The sequence below is a fragment of the Aotus nancymaae genome, unplaced genomic scaffold, assembly GCF_030222135.1.
Source record: "Aotus nancymaae isolate 86718 unplaced genomic scaffold, 86718_ANA_hifiasm-v0.15.2.pri h1tg000059l, whole genome shotgun sequence".
In the NCBI taxonomy this organism is placed as follows: Eukaryota; Metazoa; Chordata; class Mammalia; order Primates; family Aotidae; genus Aotus; species Aotus nancymaae.
In genome coordinates, this window is record NW_026988473.1 from 77777832 (window position 1) to 77801263 (window position 23432).

General features: G+C 43.1%; 1 protein-coding gene across 1 annotated transcript; it reads left to right on the forward strand.

Moving 5' to 3' along the window:
- The first annotated feature begins 14502 nt into the window (after positions 1 to 14502).
- FUT4 (fucosyltransferase 4) lies at positions 14503 to 18714 on the forward strand. The gene is made up of 2 exons (XM_064365590.1): positions 14503 to 17141; positions 17862 to 18714. Exon 1 carries the CDS (start codon positions 14503 to 14505, stop codon positions 16084 to 16086), a length of 1584 nt encoding a protein of 527 aa, XP_064221660.1. The 3' UTR covers positions 16087 to 17141; positions 17862 to 18714.
- The last annotated feature ends 4718 nt before the right edge of the window (positions 18715 to 23432 follow it).

A 23432-nucleotide genomic window follows, 5' to 3' on the forward strand; every position in this document is an offset into this window, starting at 1 on the left:
TAGATGAAATTCAAGCCTGGGTACTCAACTAAGATGTGAATCATAATAGCAATGCTACATAGCACTGCGTATTCTAGAGTCTTAACATATACAATCATAGCCCGGGCACAGCGGCTCACGCCTATAACCCCAGAACCTTGCGAGGCCCGAGGCGGGCAGATCGCCTGAGGTCAGGAATTCAAGACCAGCCTGGCAAACATGGTGAAACCTCGTCTTTACTAAAAATACAAAAATTAGCCGCGCGTGTGGTGCGCACCTATAATCCCAGCTACTCGGGAGGCTGAGGCAGAATAATTGCTTGAACCTGGGAGGCCAAAGTTGCAGTGAATTGAGATTGCACCATTGCACTACAGCCTGGGTGACAGTGAGATTCCACCAAAATATATTTATATATATATTTAATATATATATCTAATATATTATATATATATATATTTTCATATATATTTCAGGGAGGTGAAATAATTTACTCAGGGTGACTCACCTAGTAAGCAGAAGAGTAGAAATGCTGAGATTTGGACCGAGGCAGCCTGTCTCCAAAGTCCATGCTTTCACCACCTAGACACTACTGCATCTCTGATCCAAGTGCCCACAAGCTAGGATGCCTATTGAACCTGAAATGAGATGAGAGCTCAATAAAAGTGCCACACAGGAGTAAGGTCCCCAGGAGGCCAGGGATGTAGCCTCTGGGTACGAATTCAGTAAAGAAAAAAATACAGCCACTAAGAAACTGAGACAAGAGGTTAAAAAAAACAAAGAAATACAAAACTTGTTACTAAAGGGGATTCATGTAGCAAACAGGAACCAGTTAGGAAGGCTTTGGTTTGTCATGTGCCAGGCATGGCAGCAGGTGTTTTATATCGTGATGTAATCCACACGATCATATGAGCTGAAGGTTATAATCTTCATTTTCTGGGTGAGAAAACTGAGGCGTATAGAGACATCCACTACCTAAGATCCCATGTCTAGGAGGTAGCGGAGCCAGAACTACAAACCCACGTCCATCTGGCTTCCAAGACTATGCCCTTAGTTCCAAGACTATGGCCCAAGACTACTGGGCCATCATGGCAGAGAACCTAGTCACTGTGCAACAAGCAGCAGTTGTAGTATTGTGGTTAAATAGGTACAAATGCCAGGAATATGGGAACACAAAGTTTTAGACAGGCAGCTACCTTCATAATTCACAAAGATATTAGTGTCCCGAAGTAATGGTTCAATCAACCGAAGTCTGGGCCACTTGCCTATTGAAGGCTATTTATCTCAACTTTCCACTCAATTTCTTAGGTTCCACTTACCGTAGGTAAATACATCATTCCAAGAAAACTCACAAAGTAATTTGTTTTAAAGATGAATGGTTTTCTGTGCACATACTATGAGACTGATTGAATAACAAATTACCTCTATTTGAAGACATACAAGTCCAACAAGTTATCTAATTTATCAATTGGGGACATATGATAAAAAATTATGTTTCATTTTGACCATAACTGCATTACTCTCATCCGTACAATTTTAGAGATATTTTATGGCTCCCCGTCATTTTTACTCCCCCACACCACCTTCCGAACAGCCCTCTATTCACTTGCAGCAGGTGCCGAGACCTTACGGCGGTCATGTCACAATGTGTAACTGTTATTGACATACAGCTTGGCTTCATCTCTGTAGGCTGCCCACTGCATTTTTGTCTTACCATATGAACTGCTACTGTCTGCTGTACAACCACAATGGACCAATCTATATGTTAGACTGATAACCAATAATTTAGACCTTTCTCATTATGAATGAAAAAAAGGAAGATGGTAGGCACACAAATATCATAGCTGAACAAAATAATTTCCAAAGATAATTGTAGCCACAGATAATTTCCCAAACTGTCAGTAGTAATTAATATACTATCAAAAGCTCCGTGAAGGCAGGGACTGCGTGTTTTAGTCAACACGGTGTATCTGGCACTTAGCACAGTGCCTGGCACAGCAGGTACTCACTTGCTGTTAGTCATGAGGATGACCAGTTAATGAATGAATCAGTGAGTATATGTTAAATCCCTTCTTTATGTTTAGAATCTTCTTGCTGCTAACTCACATACATCCCCCGCTCCCTCAAAGTATATGGTTTTCTCTACTTGAGATTGCTAAACTAAACTAAACCAAATGCAAACAATAGAGGGAAAAGCAGGGCAACCTACTGTCTTCAGTGTGTGAATCATGAAAAGTTGCATGTATTTTAAATACATCTTGGAACTAACACTTTCAAAGAGTGGTCTTCTGTGGATTACAATGAGTTTTCTAGGAACTTCTCCCATAAAGTATGCTTCAGTGAGATACTTCAGTCAAATCTCACTGTCAATTTAAACAATTCACTTGTGCGTTTTTTTCCTCTTTCTCGTGAACAATGTGATCATGATGATCATGGTAGTTAGGACTTTTCCAACACATAATACACATCATTTAAAGTTTAAATTTAGAATCATGATCATCCAACTGTAGTCCTAAAGCATGTTTCCATTAGACTGTGAAGCATCTACTGCTTTCATCATCACACTAAGAAGTTTTATTCATTTACTTTTATCAATCCCAGCACTCTGGGAGGCCGAGGCAGGTCGATCACTTGAGGCCAGGAGTTCAAGACCAGTCTGGCCAACATGGCGAAACCCCGTCTTTACTAAAAATACAAAAATTAGCAGGTGGGTGACGCATGCCTCTAGTCCCAGCTACTCAGGAGGCTGAAGAATGAGAATCGCTTGAACCTGGGAGGTGGGGGTTGTAGTGATCCAAGATTGTGCCAGTTCACTCCAGCCTGAGTGACAGACCAAGACTGTCTCAAACAAACAAAACTTTTTATTGTTTCCTTCTTATTCTGTGCCACAAAACAAGCCAAAAAAAAAAAAAAGTGTTGTCTAGTCTGATGCTAAGCTTGAATGTGCCTACAAATCACATGGTATCTCAGTAAAATTCAGAGTCTGATACCATAGGTCTGGGGTGGGGTCTGAGATTCTGCATTTCCAACCGACTCCCAGGTGATGCTGATGCTGCTTGTCTGGAAACTATGCTTCAGTTGTGAGGGTTTGGAAGACTGAGCAGTGGCTTTTCCGGTTACTGGTATGACATGGGTATGGCTCTTACATTCTGCTCTACCAAATGGGAACGTGAGATTAAAAAGCATCTTCCCAAAGTAAAACATTTATTTTTTCATGTTTTTTTAACTCTAGGATAAGATGAATAGAATTTTCCATTAAGAAGGAACCTCTTTCTGCTGATATCTGAAGAACAGAGAAGAAACTCAATCTCGTTTCAGGATTTAAGATGTGTGCAAAAAATATATGATAGCCTGTAATTACTATTATCGGTATTAATACCTATCTATACATTAATCCAAGTAATGAAAGACTATTGGAAAAGTTCACTAAGCACCTGAAAACTATAAAGGAAAATATCGCATTTGTTTTTAGTTGTCACAGAATACACTGGGCTTCTAATTCAGCTTATTTTATTAAACATGTGAAACAATGATGAAACAATGGCACATTTACTGAGTATTTACTTCAAGGCCAACATTATAAACCCTAACCCGCTACTACAGCATAATGTGTTAGCCCATTTTTAAAAAGCAGAACTAAATCCAGACACAGATAATGGTGAGTAAATGAATGACATAGACAAAAGCCTTTGACTCAGAGATAAACATTTTTATGCTAACCTTGATAGAGCTAATCATTTCTCTAGAACTTGTTCACTAAGTAGTAAGGAGCCAGGAAATTTATGGTGAGGTCTTAAAAAAAGTATTTAGGCCAGGCGTCGTGGCTCACACCTGTAATTCCAGCACTTTGGAATGCCAAGAGGGCCCATCACCTTGAGGTCAGGAGTTCAAGACCAGCCTGTCCAATATGGTGAAACCCTGTCTTTACTAAAAATACAAAAGTTAGCCGGGCATGGTGGCACACACTTGTAATCCCAGCTACTTGGGAGGCTGAGGCAGGAGAATCACTGGAACCTGGAGGTGGAGGTTGCAGCGAGCCAAGATCAGACCACTGCACTCCAGCCTGGGTGAAAGAGACTCCGTCTCAAAAAAAAGGAACTTAAATAATACCATCAAGTTAAAAAGTTAAAAAGAAGAAAAAAAAAAACTCTTCCTTTTCCATCATTTGTCAAAGTAATATATGTGCAATATAGAAAAATTGGAAAATGAAGATATATAAAGAAAAAAACTCATCGGTAATTCCATTTCCAGAAACAATTACTGAATTACATAATGTCCTGTTCATTAAAATATCATGTTAAATAATTACATAAATTCTTTATACATTCTAAATTTATTCATTTTTTACTCTATTTTTTGAATATTTGGGTTTTTCCAATTTTTCATTTTATACATAACTGTTGTGATTTGCTGACAATTCCAGCCCCTACCCCTTACAAAGTTATTTTTTCTAGTATTCTGGTTATACACTTTTCATTCTCCTTCCTCTCTAGGCTAAGCTCAAAAAACTTCCTTCTGTTCTGTGTTCCCAAGTTCATCATTCTTTTTAATGCAACAAATCAAGTTTAGTCAACAGATTTGTTAACTGAGTATGTCCCTTCCCTACTTAAAAAATATTTACACTGTGAAACAGTCAATAATCTTGAGTCAAGATCCAAACTTTTCCGGATTTAATATAAAAATTTCCATTTAGTTACTGCCTGCTAGATGAGATCCTAAAGGTAAGTCAATTCCAGCCACCACCTTGTTTATGGAACTTTTTCATCACTGGTTACTTCCAAAGAGGGCTGCAGGGCAGTGCCTAACACTGAGGGATTACATCTGAAATTGGTCAAGAAATATAACATCCAAAACTCCCTAGAGTTAGGGCAAAGTATTTACTATTTGTAGACATCTAAAATCTTAAGCTTCTAAAAATTCTTACCACCGACTCATTGCATGTATATTAGGATGTCACACAGAAAGTGACATGGGTGGGGGAGAACTGACTTTTGTTTATCCATCGGAAATGACGTCCTCTTCTTACTTGAGTTCCCAGTACGACTTTATAAACATGCTCAGAGATTTCCTTTCTCGCTTCCACTATATTCCTGCCAATAAACAGGCTCCTTGCCATTTATTTTCAGACTTGTTGCCTGGGCTGGGTGCTCTGAATTGGTCTTTCCTTTTCTGACCACCTCTAATACTACTTCAGCTTGTTCTCATGGCACTGTTTCCGTGTTAAGGTTTCATTCTTATTCCCCTCTGGGGACCTGGTTCCTTTCGTAGTTGAATTCTGTTCTTCATTGCCCCATTGCATATGTTCCCAACTGGATTCATGTACAGGCATTATTTATAATAGTGAATAACTAAAACCACCTGAAATGCCCAAAGTAGGAGATGATTTCTAAACTAACTACATAATACGATGCAACTGTTTTGTTTTGCTTTTTAACTCAATAAGTATTTTTCTTAATAAAGCAGGATTATAAGAAGGTTTCTTTAAAATTCTAAAAATATACAGCAATCTTAAGCCGACAGTCATTTCCATACTTAATGGTGTAATACCCTAGAAACACTTCTATTGCGATCTGAAATAAAACAAAAATGCTGTTTTTCCAAATTTGTTTGCAACTTGGTTACTTGCCCTTTTCCTTTTATTTGCCTCCTGGCTCCAGAGTCCTTGAGTTTCAGGGCTCTTAGTTTCTATTTCTGTCTCAGTTTCTCTTTCTGTTTTAGGGTCCTCAGTTTCTGTTTCCTCAGAGTTTCCTCAGTTCGTGCCAGAAATAGTCACTGCCAGTACTGGATAACTTGGCGTCATAAGGGCTTACAGCCTGCTTTTTTTTTCTCTTACTTTGTCGCCTTGGCTGGATCAATCATGGCTCACTGCAGCCTCGGCTTCTTGGTCTCAAGTGACCCTCCTGCCTCAGTAGTACTGTAATCCCACAAGTAGTTGGGGTTACAGGCATGCACCACCACGCCCAGCTAATTTTTATATTTTTAGTAGAGACAAGTTTTTCCCATGTTGCTCAGGCTGGTCTCAAACTCCTGGGCTCCAGCGATCCACCTGCCTCGGCCTCCCAAAGTGCTGGGATTACGGGTATGAGCCACCATGCCTGGCCACAGCCCTCTAATTAATTTGGCCAAATAGTCATGGCAAAAGCATCTTTGAAGTACACAGATTAAAGGTAGAAAATAAAAAATCAAAATGATTGGGAAAAGTATTTTCTTACAGCGGCATCTGTTGGGACAGATCTTTTTTAAAGACAACTTTTTAATCTTATTTTTAAAGAGCTCTATCCCATGGTTTATCTTATTAACACAACCTTTATCCTACAACTGAAATAGTGATAGAGATAGAAATTATCAAATGAAGAGACTTTTGGTTTTGTTTTAATAAAAGTACTATCATATTACATACATTTTGTGAACCACATTTTTTCACTTAGCCACACATTATCATCATTTTCCTATGTAATATATTTGTCTAAATTACGATTTTATAGGTTATATATCATTGTATGGCTGTACCAAAATTTACTTAACCTCTCAGCCTTACTGATGAGCATTCATGCTGTATCCAATTTTTCTACACTTGGTATTTTAAGGAGTATTCCTAACTCCTCCCATACAACGCATAGGAAACCCCTTATGTGTTCTTCATAGACTGGATTACTCTCTCCCTAATCCTGACAGAAATCTGGAAGTCTACACTCTGGAAAGAAGAAATCAGTAGGACTTTGGATGAAAATAGGGTGATCAATTTTGTAGTCAACATGGTCCATTTTAAGAACTACACCTCTTTAGTATCCAGAATGTTTCAGCTCCTATTAAAACATACACACACACACACACACACACGTGGATTGGATGAACATGGATGAACCCGGAGGACATTATGCTGAGTATAAGTCTGTTCCAGAAGGACAAATATTGCATGATTCCGCTTACATGTGGAATCTACAGCAGTCAAACACAGGGAAGCAGAGAGGAGTTGCCAGGGGCTGGGGAAGGGGACTGCTGGGGAGGATGGGGGAGTTGCCAGCCAACGAGTACAAAGTTTCAGTCGTGCAAGGTGAATAAGCAGAAATCTGCTGAACATTGTGTCTAGAGAGCATGGCTTGTGATGGGTGGTTTTCTCTATACATGCTGTTGGTAACCAAAAAAATCCTAATTAATACAGCTGCCTTTAGTTTTATCTGGTTTAATTACAGTTCTTGCTTGCAGCACATGTTTGTGGGCTGAATAACTTCCTTCTAATTTATAATTCAGCATCACGTCACCATAACTGAAGGAGAGAGAGTCTAAAGTATTGGATGGAGCGGCTCGTGTCTACCTCCCTCCCCCAAAGGAAACTTGCTTCCCTTTGACTTGAATTTTTTTTTTTTGACATTCTGAAAGGCCTTGCTTAGCAAATGGTAAATGGGAATGAGAAAGTTGCCAAGAGACGTGTCTAATTTTTTACTCTGACAAGAACACTTGATCAATACAGAAGTCATAAAGGATGAACTGATACGTCAATCAAGGAAATATGGTTTCAAAAGGCAACTGGTCAGGGTTACTGAAAGTCTAACACAGTCACAACTTCAGAGATCAAACTTTTGATTCGGGTGTGGAATTGCTTTGAAGCTATAATTAAAACTGGTGAGTTGAGTATGATAGCCGCCATGTCCCACAAGGGCAGACCAGTTACGTTTCCTATGCCTGGCACATAATTGGCATTCAGTAAATATGACTGACTGAAGTTAAAGCTTATGCAGATTTGTGAGCCCGAATAAGATCTGGCCTTAATGTACCCCTACAAATATCAATATAGAACAATTCTCAGTCCATTGCTTGGAAACACTTTGAAAACGGCACCATAAGCCTGCTAATGATAAAGGAGTCATGCCATATTATATAAAAGTAAATAAAACCGGCCGGGCGCGGTGGCTCACGCCTGTAATCCCAGCACTTTGGGAGGCCGAGGCGGGTGGATCACCAGGTGAAGAGATCGAGACCATCCCGATCAACAAGGTGAAACCCCGTCTCTACTAAAAATACAAAAAAATTAGCTGGGCACGGTGGCGCGTGCCTGTAATCCCAGCTACTCGGGAGGCTGAGGCAGGAGAATCGCCTGAACCCAGGAGGCGGAGGTTGCGGTGAGCTGAGATTGCGCCATTGCACTCCAGCCTGGGTAACAAGAGCGAAACTCCGTCTCAAAAAAAAAAAAATAAATAAAACCTAAAGTATTTTATCTTTTTAAGTAACTCAGCAAATACTGGAGCCATCATATCAAAATCTCTACTAGCAATCTTCTTCAGTATTTCTCAAACTGTGAATTGGGAAATGGGAGAGCCTCAAAGGAGCCAACGAAGCTAAGTAGCTGTTCAGTGGTGGAAATGATGACGAGTAGGCTCAGTGAATGGGCGGTCAGAATGCAGCTACATTTTTCATTGAAGAGTTGCCCCTCTTTCCCTGCTGCCTTGGATGATCCAGGAAATTAAGTGTTTGAACAGTGAGCTCACTCAGGGAAGAGGCTACCTTTTCATGCGGTGCCCAGTCGTGCTGCCAGAACGGTTATTCCTGCCACGCTGTTATGTCTCTCTCTCTCCCTCCCTCCCGTAGCCCAAGACCAAAAGTTTATTGACTTGCACTAAACATTACTAAGACTGAATACAGACCAAACATTTTCTTTGGAGTGGTTAAAAATAATACAGCCAGCATTATTAATGTGATTTCACCCTTGAACACTGTGTAAGACTTCTGGGCTGTGGTTTATTTGGCCACAGAAATCTTGATCTGGAACTATAAAATTCACTGTTCGACTTCAGAAATGTTTTTTTCCTTGTAACACAAGCAACATGCATTTACCCTTCCATTTTCTATACTTGTCAAAAGTCTACTATACATCCCTAATTTTGTCTACTTCAATCCAACAAGTATTTCTTAATATTACAAGTGCCCCAGGCCCTTGTAGAGGAAGAATCACAGGAAGGAATGTGACAGAGCCCAGTTAGAACCACTGTTCTGTGCTGATTGGCTGTTCATGTGGTCAGAGAAGAATGACCTGACCTGTAGGGAAAATACATCATGTCTCTGTCTTCTTCTGTGAAGGATTTCCTAGGTCTGTGTAAGAAATGAGTCCAGAAAAGGGGAGGAAGAGGGTAGTCAAGATCCCTTCCTCTGTCTGGAGAGAGCTGGTCTGTCTCTCTGAGTTAGGCTCCAGCTACCTTGAGTTAGGGTGCAGCCACGTAGAAGTGCTGAGAGCAGGTGCCACAGTAAGCCCAGACCACACATGTTTGAGTTTCTGGAACTGTACAGGATTTGAGCTAACTCATTTCAGGATTCAAGTAGACTTGGGATGGTGGCAAGGAACAGTGTTTGTAAATCTGGGTTAGATCTGGGGAGGCCAGTGTGGTACTCACCATTTTTACCCCACATTTGGGTATCATAATATTTACCTTAATCATTATTTTAAAGTCCAAATTCTTCTGAATAAACCTTTGTAAATGCAGAAATTAAATTGTTTCACTAGTGCCTCAAGAAATGTAAAATTAATAGTGATGTTCATTCATTCATTCATTCATTCATTCATTCATTTAATAAATACGTGTCAAGCACGTGTCAGGCATTGCACTGTGTCATATTAACATATTTTTCTCAATGTCAAAATAATTTTATCTTGTGTAAGCCTTGTATTCTATAATTTTTTCCATGTGACTCAAAATAAACTCTATTTTAAGAAAAGGCAGTTTGACAACAAGAATGTAGAGGTAAGCCCTTGAAATATATATCATGAAAATACAGTCAGCCTCTATGGCTGTGTGTTTCATATCCTTAGATTATCAAGGTCAACTAAACTTGGATTGAAAATACTCAGGGAAAAAAAAGAATGGTTCTGTCTCTACTGAAATGTACAGACCTTTTCTTTGGTCATTACTCCTTAAACAATAGAGTATAACAACTATTTACCTGGCATTTACATTTTATTAGGTAATATAAGTAACCTGGAGATTGTTTAAGGTATACTGGATATTTTTCTTTGTATTTTTAGAAAAGACAGGTTTTCACCATGTGGGCCAGGCTGGTCATGAACTCCTGACCTTATGTGATTGGCCCGCCTCAGCCTCCCAAATTGCTGGGATTACAGGTATGAACCACTGCATCCAGCAGTTTCATTTTTCTATAAATGATTTAGCAGGGTAATGAACAATAAACTGTGGGTGTCATTGATTGTACAAAATTTTTCATTTTTAACCAACAGTCTATTCCTTACTTATCTGTCCAATTATACATGGTTAAAAAATTGTTCCTGACAAAGTCAACTGTCTCCACCTATTTGCACACAGATTAGCCATTCCAACACCTGCTCACCGACACCCTCACCATTTCCTGGTAAGTACATAATGTAGGAAGGGACCCAACTGCCTTCTTCTCTCTTCAAGGAAAAACATTTAAAACATACTTAGCAGGCCAATGTTCAGTAACAGAAATCTCAGATCCAACCAAGGGTAACCACGCACTTGAGGGTAGCCTGGATCACAGGGAGTTTACGCTGACAGAGCTTGGCTCCACCTGGAAAGTTAGGCAGTCAGAACCCATTCTGGGGCTTCCATAGGAAACATCAAATCTCTCTTCCATGAGTAACACTGGGAGAGGCTTTAAAATGAACTATGATAGTCTTATTATCAAATGAACTATTTCCTTGAGAAAGAATAAGGAATGAGTTTGAATTTTAGGAACCACAGTTGGCCTGGTTCTTGCTCCCAAAGAATCCTGTCCAATATAAAATTTTGGAACCGAATAAGTTACTTTTGGCATGTTGTGAGTTGATTGCTCATTCGGCGTCATAAATTGAGTCTTGAATTATGGAGCTTTCTGCTACACTACTTTTGCAACCCTCAGGGCCCACAGACCCTTCTCCATGCCTGATCGTGTCTTCATGCTTGCAACTGAAAGCCAGTTCTTTCTGTGCAATATTCTGTGGAAACGGAGAGGACTTTAAATGCACAATCATTTATTGTCACCAAATGTAAAAGAATCATAGAATGTTCTTCCATGTTCCAGATCTAAGATGATTTAGAGTTCATTTAGTCCAACCTCTTCATTTTAAGAATAGTAATATCTCCTTCCACGTGGGTAGCAGACATGTGTTTGCCCAACCAGCATCCTTTCCCTCTTTTTCAGGTAAGACCACCTCATTTTTTCTTTTGGGTAACTATGTCCCCGCACTGTTATTCAAGAATAACAGATTATTCCACATCTGTTATTAAGATGGGATCGATTCTAGCTCCAGAGGACAGTCTAAAGAGAGTACACATTCCCTGACTACAGTGATTGCTTCAAGAATGAGCTCTCGTTCCAGGTTCGGCCAATGAAAGCAGCCTAATCTGATACATTTCTGATGCCTGTCACCAGGACTATGATTAATATGTGTACAATATTTTCCATTGAAAGCTTAAGGGACATCTCAAGGTCACAGCAAGCCATTCACATAGCCAAAATCACCAGATACCTTCCCATTTTGTAGCGGGGAAACAGATATCAACAGATAATTTCAGTGATACATTAAGAGTATTCATCCATTCAAAAAATATTCATTGAGATGATGAATGAACACTGCCAGATGCCTGGTTTTGTTATGGGTGCTCAGGACGGAGTTATGAATGAAACAGTCATGATCTCTGAATGCCCTGTGATGTTCTGAACGGTACATGTATGAGACAGCACAGGAGAGCCATGTAAATTGCCGTGGATGGATGTTTGGGGGTATCCAGAAAGGCTTCCTAAAGAAAGGAACCAGCCTCCCAAATCTCTCTGAATCTATGCTCCTTTAATTTTCTTCCTCATCCTCACAGCTACTGTCTCAGTTCAGGCCCTCTTTATTTCACATCTGAATTACAGCAATAACTTTCCAACGGAACACCACACCCCTACTCTTACCCTGTTTTTACCCAACTCGCTCTTTACTAATGAATTTTTTTTCTTAGAAACTTTCTTTCTAAAGCACAATATCCACCCATAAAAGTACATATGTAAGCATAAAGTTTAAATTTCCTTAACCGACACACACTCATTAACCAGAGCCTACATTAACCAACACAGCCAGCATTCCGCAGCCCTCCTCAAGTCACCATCCACATTCTCACCCTCCTCATACATAATAAAAATAAGAATTCATTTTAAAAATAAAAATCTCATAATATTGCTTCCTTCCTATGTTAAAGCCTTCCAAGCACTTTCCCGACAGCCTGCAGGATAAAACGCGTCTCCTTCGCCAAACTATACCCTAGTAATTCCTTGCCTACTGCCGCAGTCTTCCCTGCCTGGCCTCCGCAGTGCTGCTCCCCCTCTGGGGACTCACACAGCCCTCTTCCTCTCCAGTGTAATGATTCCTAATTATTCCTGGAGCCACCTTCTCAGAGTCTTCCATGGTCCCTTCCCTCTCCACTATTTGTTTCTCTCATAGATTTTTGAAGATAGAAACGGCGTTTTCCATTTGTTTCCCAATTTGTTAAATGAGGGAGTAAATTTATTACTTTCCCATAATTCCTTTCCTCGCTTTCCCTCCCCTCTACCCCACCAGTGGTTCTTTTAAAATAAGAACAATCCAGTCCCCTGTGAATGTTTGTACATGTATGAGATGCACAGTGACCACACGTGACCTTCACTCAGCAGTTTGCGAAGTGATGACTGGTTTTCATTGATCCAGCCACACCTCACTGCCTAGTATCCCCTCCTCTCACACCAACTAAGGCTATTAGTAGGGCACTTCGTGGTCTCAGCCCTAACAAGGTAAGTGAGCACAAAGAAAACTGATATCCACCAGAGCTCAGGCATTCTTCAGGTAAAAAGATGGCTTATATAGAACATTTGGAGGCCTAAGAGAAAATCGGGAGTGGGAGAGGGAAGCAATCAAGCAGGAAAATATTTCCCAAATGCCTACCGGCGGTGTTCTAGACACAATGGTGGGCTCTATCTGTGATGTCTTATTTAACCTAAGTGGGAGAAGAATGTGAATAAACGGCTGGATTCTTGAATTGCATAAAAAGAGAAGCCGATAACTTTTTCCTTTATTTGGTTGAAACCAATTATTTGTGCATTTATAGCTTTTTCTTTTAATTAAAAATAAGAGTGGAAAAGTCACTGAAATGTCTAATTTCAAATAAAATATTTGATTTCTGATTTCTACTTTTCAAACAAACAAACCAACAACAACAACAACAAAACTCAGAAACATGAAAGATTTTAGTGTGTAGGAGGAAATGTCACTAGGTTGACGGGCCTCGCCAGAACACCTAACACCCTCCATCCACCCTCCAAACAGGCCCTGCAGACAGCGCCACCTGAAACCACTTTTATAGAAGCTTTTACACCCTATCCATGATTTTTAATGAAAACATTCTTAGCAATAAATTCATATGGCTAATCCAAGTTTATTTTTAATAGGCATAATATTAAAAACACCTGGCAAGATTGCCCCATTCCCAGCAATATCTATTTCTCCCCTAATATCCTGTAACTTTTAACACACTAGGCTGGGACTCCGATGATGAACAGCTGTGATCTACTATAAATTCTCTCAGAAGCACCTCGTCTCCTTAGGTCAGCAGCCCCGCCCCTGATCTATTTCTTTATCCCCGGAATAAAAGTTGAATATCATACACCAAAGCCAAAACCCAGAAATTTAAATTCAACCTGTACGTAAAAAATTTCTCAAGTGACTGTGGACGTAGATGTCTCCAGTGTCGACTCACTAATAAAGCAGAAGAGGCCAGTGTGATAATGTCTTTATACCCTTAATTTAGGTGCTAGAGTATTTATCTTCATCATCATTTTATAATCCAAAGTATTTTGCGTAACTTTCATCAGTGCAGAAATTGTTTAAGTGCTAGGTAGAATTAATAGTGATGTTCATTCATTCATCTCACTGAATAAGCAATAAATTCCTCGACGCCAAGGGCCTCTGGGGCACATCTTCATCTTCGGTTCATGAGTCCTGAGCCACCTGGTACCAGGAATACGACTATGAGCCGGCAAGTAAGAGCTATTGGGTAGGGGACCAAAGGAAGGAACCTGTTTTGATTGCCAAGAAAACATTTTGTTCTCCATCCTCCACTGGGCTGGCAGGCAAAGGGAATGTTCTGAAGAACACTCACATTGGAAACTTAAGTTTCACTAAATGCACAGCCTGCGAAGGCCGCGCCGCTGGGGGCAGCCTCCCCAACCCGCCCGTCTCGACGGGCCACGAGGTCCTGGCCACGGACGCTGCGGTGGCGCCTCTGGGCTCCCTCCCTCCCTCCATCCCTCCCTCCGGCGGGCGCCGCGGGCTGCTGGCTGGGCCCAGCCGCAGGAAGCAGACGCGGATCCTCCGTGCAGCGGCGCCCGGTCGGCCTTCCGTCTGTTCCAGCGCCCGCTCCTGCGCTGCAGCGGCCTCGGAAGGTCTCGCGCCCCCTGCACCTTCCCGGGGACGCGCCGGGGCCTCCCTCTGGAAGCGAGGGTTCGGCGCACGGTGAGCGCGTTCCGGGCGGTGGGCGTCCCAGAGAGAGACCGTTTGAGTAGCGGATGAGGCGCCTGTGGGGCGCGGCCCGGGAGCCCTCGGGCGCGGGATGGGAGCAGGAGCGGGCGGAGGCGCCGCAGGAGGCTCCCGGGGCCTGGTCTGGCCGGCCGGGCCCGGGGCGCCGCGGAGGGGAGGGATGGGCGGCGCCCGGCTGGGCCTCCTGGCCGGCTCACCTTGCCCTGGCGGCGCGCCCCGCCCAGCACTCGGGAGGAGCCGGGCTGGGCCCGCGGCCTTTGGATTCCCGGGCCGCCCCCTCCCGCTCCGGGGCCGGCGGCGAGCGGCAGAGACGGCCGGAGCCGCGGCGGCAGCATGAGAGTCGGCGCGGCTCCTCCACGCCTGCGGACGCGTGGCGAGCGGGGGCAGCTCGGCCCGTTGGCGCCATGGGGCTGCCGTCGGGCTCGCCGGTGGCCGCGGGCGGGCGGCGCGGGTGGCGCCGAGGACGGGGGCTGCCGTGGGCTCTCTGGGCGCTGGCGGCCTCCGGCGTGACGTGCACAGCGCTGGTCGCCTACGCCTGCTGGGGTCAGCTGCCGCCGCTGCCCTGGGCGCCACCCCCGACCCCGCCGCGGCCGGTGGGCGTGCTGCTGTGGTGGGAGCCCTTCGGGAGGCGCGGCGGCGCGGCGAGGCCGCCCCCCGACTGCCGGCTGCGCTTCAACATCAGCGGCTGCCGCCTGCTCACCGACCGCGCCACCTACGGAGACGCTCGGGCCGTGCTCTTCCACCACCGCGACCTCGTGAAGGGGCCCCCCGACTGGCCCCCGCCCTGGGGCGTCCGGGCGCGCACCGCGGAGCTGCTGGGCTACGAGGAGGCGGCGGCGGCGGCGGCGGCCGAAGCCCTGGCGACCTCCGGCCCCAGGCCCCCGGGGCAGCGCTGGGTTTGGATGAACTTCGAGTCGCCGTCGCACTCCCCGGGGCTGCGAAGCCTGGCAAGTAACCTCTTCAACTGGACGCTCTCGTACCGGGCAGACTCGGACGTCTTCGTGCCTTACGGCCACCTCTACCCCAGAAGCCACCCTGGCGAGCAGCCGTCGGGCCTGGCCCCGCCACTGTCCCGGAAACGGGGGCTGGTGGCCTGGGTGGTGAGCCACTGGGACGAGCGCCAGGCCCGGGTCCGCTACTACCGCCAGCTGAGCCAGCACGTGGCCGTGGACGTGTTCGGCCGAGGCGGGCCCGGGCAGCCGGTGCCCCGAAGCGGGCTCCTGCACACGGTGGCCCGCTACAAGTTCTACCTGGCTTTCGAGAACTCGCAGCACCTGGACTACATCACCGAGAAGCTCTGGCGCAACGCGTTGCTCGCCGGGGCGGTGCCGGTGGTTCTGGGCCCAGACCGTGCCAACTACGAGCGCTTCATGCCCCGCGGCGCCTTCATCCACGTGGACGACTTCCCAAGTGCCTCCTCCCTGGCCACTTACCTGCTTTTCCTCGACCGCAGCCCTGCCGTCTATCTGCGCTACTTCCACTGGCGCCGGAGCTACGCCGTCCACATCACCTCCTTCTGGGACGAGCCTTGGTGCCGGGTCTGCCAGGCTGTGCAGAGGGCTGGGGACCGGCCCAAAAGCATACGCAACTTGGCCGGCTGGTTTGAGCGGTGAGGCCACCCTCCCCTGGAAGTGACCCCGGGGAGGCCACGTTGTCAGCTTTTTGATCCTCTAATGTGCATCGTCTTGACTGCTGAATCATGGGACTAAGTTCTTCAAACACCCGTTTTTGCTCTATGGAAAAACGCGACTTACCAATTAATATTACTCAGCACAGAAATGGGGGCCCAGTTTCCATATTTTTGGCAGAGCTAGCAGTTGGGCTCCCTTTGTCGCTGGTGGGCATCATTGTTTAGGGGTAAAGGAGGGGGCTCTTCCTCACCTTGTAACCAGTGCAGACATGAAATCGCTTAGCTGCAAGAAGCCGTTGAGGCGGTTTCTCCGAATTTCCTTGTCTGCCACAGGCCATATTTGTGTCCCGTACAGCCTCTCAATCTCATACACACTGTTCCCAACTCACGTTTTTCCGGACCAAGGTGAAGCAAATCTCTGGTTTTAGAAGGAGGCTTGTTGGTGGAGAGTGGAAGGACTGTGGCTGCAGTGGGTTTTGTTGTTTAGATTCCTCACGGCCTTGGCTCCTGAGAAAGGTGAGGAGGGCAGTCCAAGAGGGGCCTCTGACCTGATTAACAAGTACTATCTGTTCCCCTGTCCTGTGAATGGAAGCAAAATGCTGGATTGTCCTTGGAGGAGAGTTAAGATGAATACATGGGTGTACCTCACTTTACCTAAGAAATGTACTCCTGAAAAGCTGCATTTAAATCAAGTCCCAAATTCATTGACTTAGGGGAGTTCAGTATTTAATGAAACTCTATGGAGAATCATCCCTTTACAATGTGAATAACCATTTCCTAATTTATTCTGTCTTTATGTTTTTCTATACCCTGGATTTTTTTAAAAAGTATATTAAAATTACAGATGTGAAAATAAACCAGAAGCAACCCTCTTCCCTCCTCCCAGAAAACCAGCCTTTGTTTACAGACAGAAGAAAAGGAAGCCACAGTGTCATTCCCACAAAATTACTTATTTCATGTCTTTACTGGACCTGAAATTTAAACTGGAATGCCAGTCCTGCAGCGTTGCTGGCATTACCCTCTGCAGAACAGTGAAAGGTACTGCACTACATTATGGGATCATGTAAAAGGAAAAAAAGTTTCGTGATGTCTCTAAGTGGCAGTTTTTGTTAATCTCTGTCAGTTCTTAAATGTTTAGATCCTAGGAGCTACATTAGTGCCTGCTATTAACTTACTCTGTCTCTTGTTAAAGGCTAAATCTGCACTTCTCCCTGATGCCAGCAGGTTCCCCTTCAGTCAGTGTAGTAATATAGCATATGCTCACATTTCCAGTGCCCTTGAGACTGTGCTATGGAACCAAACTTGAACATACCTGCATCGACTTGACAAGTTACTGAGTGAGCAGCATATTCAGCAGGTGCCACTACATTCCTATTCTGTGCCAAATACTGAGCTAGGGGCCCTAGGGAAGATAGAGAGTTATACAAGACAAGGTCCTCCTTTTTAGGGCTCTTACAGTCTATCACTTCCAAAAACTAAATGGTGACTGATAAAACAATTGGCAGGACCTGACTGATTACTGTGACAGTCTTAATGATGCCATAAATCAGTATTAGAAAGCTAGTTGACTTAAAGCTTGAAATAATGTGAGTTTTCTCCTCCACTTATTAGAATAAGGACCTTCAGTGACTAATTATTGTGGGTAGAGTCAAGATTAACTAGTTTTTTTACAGAGTTCTGCTGTAAATAGTCGTTTGTATTTGATTAGTGCAATTACCTAAATCATAAAGCAAGTTTTACCTCTACATTTTTTTGCAGACATACTTGAAAAGCTCACTTAAATCTACGTTCTTCAGTTCTCTTTCTTGAAAGGAGAAATGAAAAGCTGTGGATAAAATGCCCTCATTGGCCGGGCGCGGTGGCTCATGCTGTAATCCCAGCACTTTGGGAGGCCGAGACGGGTGGATCACGAGGTCAAGAGATCGAGACCATCCTGGTCAACATGGTGAAACCCTGTCTCTACTAAAAATACAAAAATTAGCTGGGCATGGTGGCGCACGCCTGTAGTCCCAGCTACTTGGGAGGCTGAGGCAGGAGAATGGCTTGAACCCAGGAGGCAGAGATTGCGGTGAGCTGAGATCGCGCCATTGCACTCCAGCCTGGGTAACAAGAGCGAAATTCTGTCTCAAAATAAATAAATAAATAAAATGCCCTCATTAAAGTATTATAATGTGGGCGGAATTACAATTACAAAGTGCCAGCCACTCAATAAAGATAAAAGTTCTATTCTTAAAATGAGTTTTTATGAGATAACAGTCAGTGATCTTGGTGTTACTGGGATTCTACATGGGGCAGTGGGAAAGAGTTCAGGTATTGAAGGTAACCTAGTTTAGATTTGAATTCCAGCTATGTGACATTGGGTAAATTAGTCATAGCCCTGAGCCTCAGCTTCCTCATCTGTAAAATGACTGAGGAAAATACTTCACAAGCTCATTTTGAGCATTTCAGGAGGTAAATGAAGGTACCCAAATAGCAGATACCCAATCATTGATTTTATATCTTTTCTTTGCTTGCAGTGATTTCAGGATGTCTTCGTTTCTATTTATAGGTCTAAAATTAAATCTCAAGGTATTTTGTAGAATGAATCTGAAATAAAAAGGATGGTGCCTCATATCGTGTATTTCAAATGAGTCCCTGTAGCTAAGCCATATTTCAAGAATCGTGATTACCATTTAGATTAAGCTTGAACTTGCAAACTAGAAGAACCACCTAGGCTTTCTTTGAAAAGAATTTTTTCGTTTTGTTTTGGTAAAGCTCTATAGTTAAATTAGTATCTATTATTTTACCACTTTTTTAGTATTAAGTCAATTTAAAACTAACCATATATTTATGGAATATTTAGCATGAGGAAGGTATAATTGCATTTTTTTGTTTGTTTTTGAGATGGAGTCTCGCACTGTTCCCCCTGTTGGAATGCAGTGTCATGATCTTGGCTTACTGCAACCTCTGCCTATTGGGTTCAAGCGACTCTCATGCCTCAGCCTCCTGAGCAGCTGGGACTACAGGCATCTGCCACCATGCCCGGCCAATTTTTTGTATTTTTAGTACAGACGGGGTTTCACCATTTTGGGCAGGCTTGTCCTGAACTCCTGACCTTGTGATCCACGCACCTCAGCCTCCTAAAGTGCTAGGATTACAGGTATGAGCCACTGTGCCCGGCCATTGCCTTTTTATTCTCATACAAGTTGTTAATATGGAACAATTTTTCAACACTAATCTCATCAGAGAGCAAGATAAACGTGGCAATTGCCCATTTTATTTTACATATACTGAATTGAGTAGGTTCAGCTCTAACATACCTTAAGAAGAATGCACATCAATGCACTGTATGTATTTCAAAATGCCTTTCCTATGATTGTCACGTCCTCCTTTAAGGCTTTTCCCTTAAATTTATTACAAATTTAGTATTTTTAGTACTTGATGACTTTAATCACATAAATGCATCTGGAATGACATTTGTATCAGAAGAAAGTCTGACTTTCTTTCAGTATTCACAGGTTCTTTCCAGTTTCCAAGTCTTTCCCTAGCAGTAATTTAGGGGAGACAGGGTGGTTTCACGTAAAGAGCTTGCAGTTTGGAATCAGAACCTGGGTATGTGACTCTGCCATTTTCTGCCCCTGTGGCCTTGATGAAGCAAGTTAAACTCTTGAGTTTTAACTTTCTCTTTATAATGCATGATTGCCCATCTCCGTACAAAACAAGGATTAAATGTGATGATATATGCCAGCGTGCTTTGCATATTGTAAAGTGCTATATGATTATAAGATGTTCTAAATTTTCAAGGATCTAGACTGGGGATTGGCAAAGAGTTTTCCAGAGAGTAACTATTTCAAGCCTTGCGTATATAATTTATGGAGGTGTTGAGAAAACAGATTAGACATTTAAAGTACTCAGGATAGTGCCTGGCTTGTAGGAAGCACCTGGAAAATACTCGCTGTGATTACCATCAGTCCATTTTCCCGAGGAAGGAGCCAAGGTCCAGGCCCACTGAAGGACTCGTATACAAGATTACAGTAGCAGTGGCAGAACCAGCCATGCTTGTACAACTCACAACCCCACTGAGCCTCTGTCACATGAACTGCAAAATGAGCTGATTAGACAAAATCATCTCTTGGAACCTCCTAGTTCCACTTGCTATCATTCCACTAACTGGCACCCCAGGGTTGAAAGTGCTAATCTGCCTTCCAATGTGGCTTCCTTACAGTCTGGAACTGACAAGTAAACCGGTAGAAAACCAGGAATCAGAGAATCTGATTTAGCTTTAAAGATGTAAATTACGTATATAGTATACTATACATTTTTAAAAATTATATGCCTCAGATATCAGGGAAAGGAGCCCAGCCCTTGGTAGTTTGGTGAATCCTTTCACTGAATACATGTCAAGTCATTTTTGAAAGTGTCTCAGGGATTTCTATGCTACACATTATTTTAACAAATCAAGTATTTATGTACACATTTCAGATTTTTTGACAAAATGATTAAAATAATGAGATGGAAAATGACTCCTTGTTTATAATGTTTATCCTCCATGCACTAATGTGTTCAACCATCAACCATGGGATATTTCTTGGCTTGGGGCAGTTTCTGTAAGTTCACTAGTTCTAGATTGGTAATTGGAATGTGATGGGTTTGCCCCTTCTGTGTTGCACTAAGTCCAATTCAGCCTGTACTCTCGTTCTTTCTTGCCTGTCCTTGTTACTTTTTTCCGAGGAATCACCGTCACCAGGGGCGTAAGTAGTACACTGCTTTCTCTTAGTCCAGTTTATTTTACTGAGAGCTCTGATGTGATGCCTTCCATTTCCTGTCTCTAGCTCCTGTTCAGTAAATTAAATGCCATTTTAAAAGAGTGGGATCAGAGCTGGGAACGTGACGATAGGCAGAGAGCAGGGGAGGCAAGCTTTCTTCTTAACAGTGGATGCTCAAATTATTGAAATAGGAAAATATGAAGTTGTAATAAACACCAGCTATTGTCTCTTCTTTCCTACCTGCCCTCCTCCAACGCCACACACACACACGCACGTGCACACCCACACTGACATGCTCATTTAAGCACAGACTTTGCAAAATGAAGATGGCCAGCTGAAGATAGAAGCAGGACTGGCAAGAAAAGAGGATTCAATAATGAATGAGTGAAAGGAAAATTGCATCATAAAACAGACCAGGTGGTGACTCTAGATGGGGAGTGAAGAGAAAAAGAAAGATACACGGGTGTGGATAAAAGTACAAAGTGAAGACCAGATAGAGGAAAGGGAGAGGATAGGGAACATGAGAAAAGTAAAGGAAAGATAAGGGTTAAAGGACAACGAGAGACCAGGCGTGGTGGCTCATGCCTCTAATCCCAGCATTTTGGGAGGTCGAGGTGGGCAGATCACCTGAGGTCAGGAGTTTGAGACCAGCCTGGCCAACATAGTGAAACCACATCTCTACTAAAAATACCCAAAATTAGGATGTGCTGTTGTGCACCTGTAATCCCAGCTCTTGGGAGGCTGAGGCAGGAGAATCGCTTGAACCCAGGAAGTGGAGGTTGTAGTGAGCCGAGATCATGCCATTGCGCTCCATCCAGCCTGGGCAACAAGAGTGAAACTTCGTCTCAAAAAAAAAAAAAAAAGAAAGAAAGAATCCTTTGCTCCAGCTTGAAACACAGCATCTGTTGACAAATGGGGAGTAAAATCAAGAAGCCTGAATTCACTGACAGGGAAAGTTGGAAACTTAACAAGAACTCAGCATTTTCACCGAAATATAGAACTGTCCCTTGATATATGACAACAGATTCTTGAACTTGATTGCTTCTTTTTTTTCATTTTGAAAAATTCACGTCCATGGCCATTTTTTTTAATTCCTAGACAGCGTATTTCATATGTACTCAATATTCACTTTTAAAGAAATCTATTTTGTTATACTGTCAAAATCACCATTTTAAGGATTAGAAAAGGCAGAGGGAAGAAAATTAAGAACTCAGGACATTTAATATGCTTAGTAGTTTCCTGTAGAACTTTATTTTTAAACTATTTCATGTAAGTTTTAAAGAATTGGAGTTTTATGACAAATTCATTTTCAGATCTTCAAATGAATGTTTTAAAAAATTACTCAAGCCAGGTGCAGTGGCTCATGCCTGCAATCACAGCACTTTGGGAGGCCAAGTGGGTGGGTCACTTGAGCCCAGGAGTTCAAGACCAGCCTGGGTAGCGGGTGAAACCCCATTACTACAAAAAATACAAAAACTACTGGGGCATGGTGGTGTGCACCTGGAGTCCCAATGACTTGAGGGGCTGAGGGAGGAGGACTGCTTGAACCCAGGAGGTCAAGGCTACAGTGAGCCAAGATTGTGCCACTGCACTCCAGCCTGGAGACAAAGTGAGATCCTGTCTCAAAAAATATTACTAAATCTCACCTAATATACAAAAAAAAAAAAAAAAGCCCTATGAGACCATGAATGCTAAGCATCTTAATCTGAATTATTTTTAAAAAGGGGAGAAATGAGACTATTCAGCACCTTTTAACCAACGTTTGTCCAGTGGCTTACACGTGTAGGCACTGTGCTGGGGCTTGAGGATGTAAATAAAACTAAAGCAAGGACCTTGCACCCAGCGTAGCCTTTTGGACAAGCGTACGCCTTGTCAGGGAAACAGACATGTTGAGAAATAATCCCCATACGTGATATATATATTAGATCATATGTAGAACCAAATAATTTAAATAACTCTTAGTAGGAGCCTCAGAGTTGTCAGAGGATTGCATTTCAGGAATGAATGTCCTTCATCAAAAACTAAGTTTTCTTAATGTTATTTCTGGAAAATACACAGCCTCAGCACTTTAGGTAACTGATGGTTTTCACTAATACTGCAGTTAAAAATAAGTGTTATGATTAAGCATCGCCTTCAAAATTACTAATCTTCGTAGGGATTTTGCTCTCCTAGCAACTGGGAACACCTGCCCTTACCCTGTGATTTTTCTCGTTCTCATATGTTGAGTACACATTTTAGAAATCTCTGTTCCATTAGCTGAAACTTATTCTGAAATATAATTAAACACAACCATCTTGGTGATCAAATAGCAACACGTTGAGATAACTTTAGATAACTTAGGGTTTATCAAACCTTCTTGGGGAAGCACAAATTTGTGGCTTCGAGGTTAGGATTCTTTGCCAGATGTTTTCATTCACGAATATTTGTTATTTAGTAAGCTCCTACTATGCACAGGATGCTTAAGTATGGTTCTATTGTTTAACTCTTCAGTTAAAGGCATTGTGGTAGGCAGCTACGATGACTCACGTTGGTCCCTGCCTCCTGGTATCCATGCCCTCCTGTAATCTTTCCCTTTGAGTTTGGT

Excerpts from the sequence above, each read along its gene's own strand:
- FUT4 (XM_064365590.1), top strand. The coding sequence starts at position 14,503 with ATGAGGCGCCTGTGGGGCGCGGCCCGGGAGCCCTCGGGCGCGGGATGG.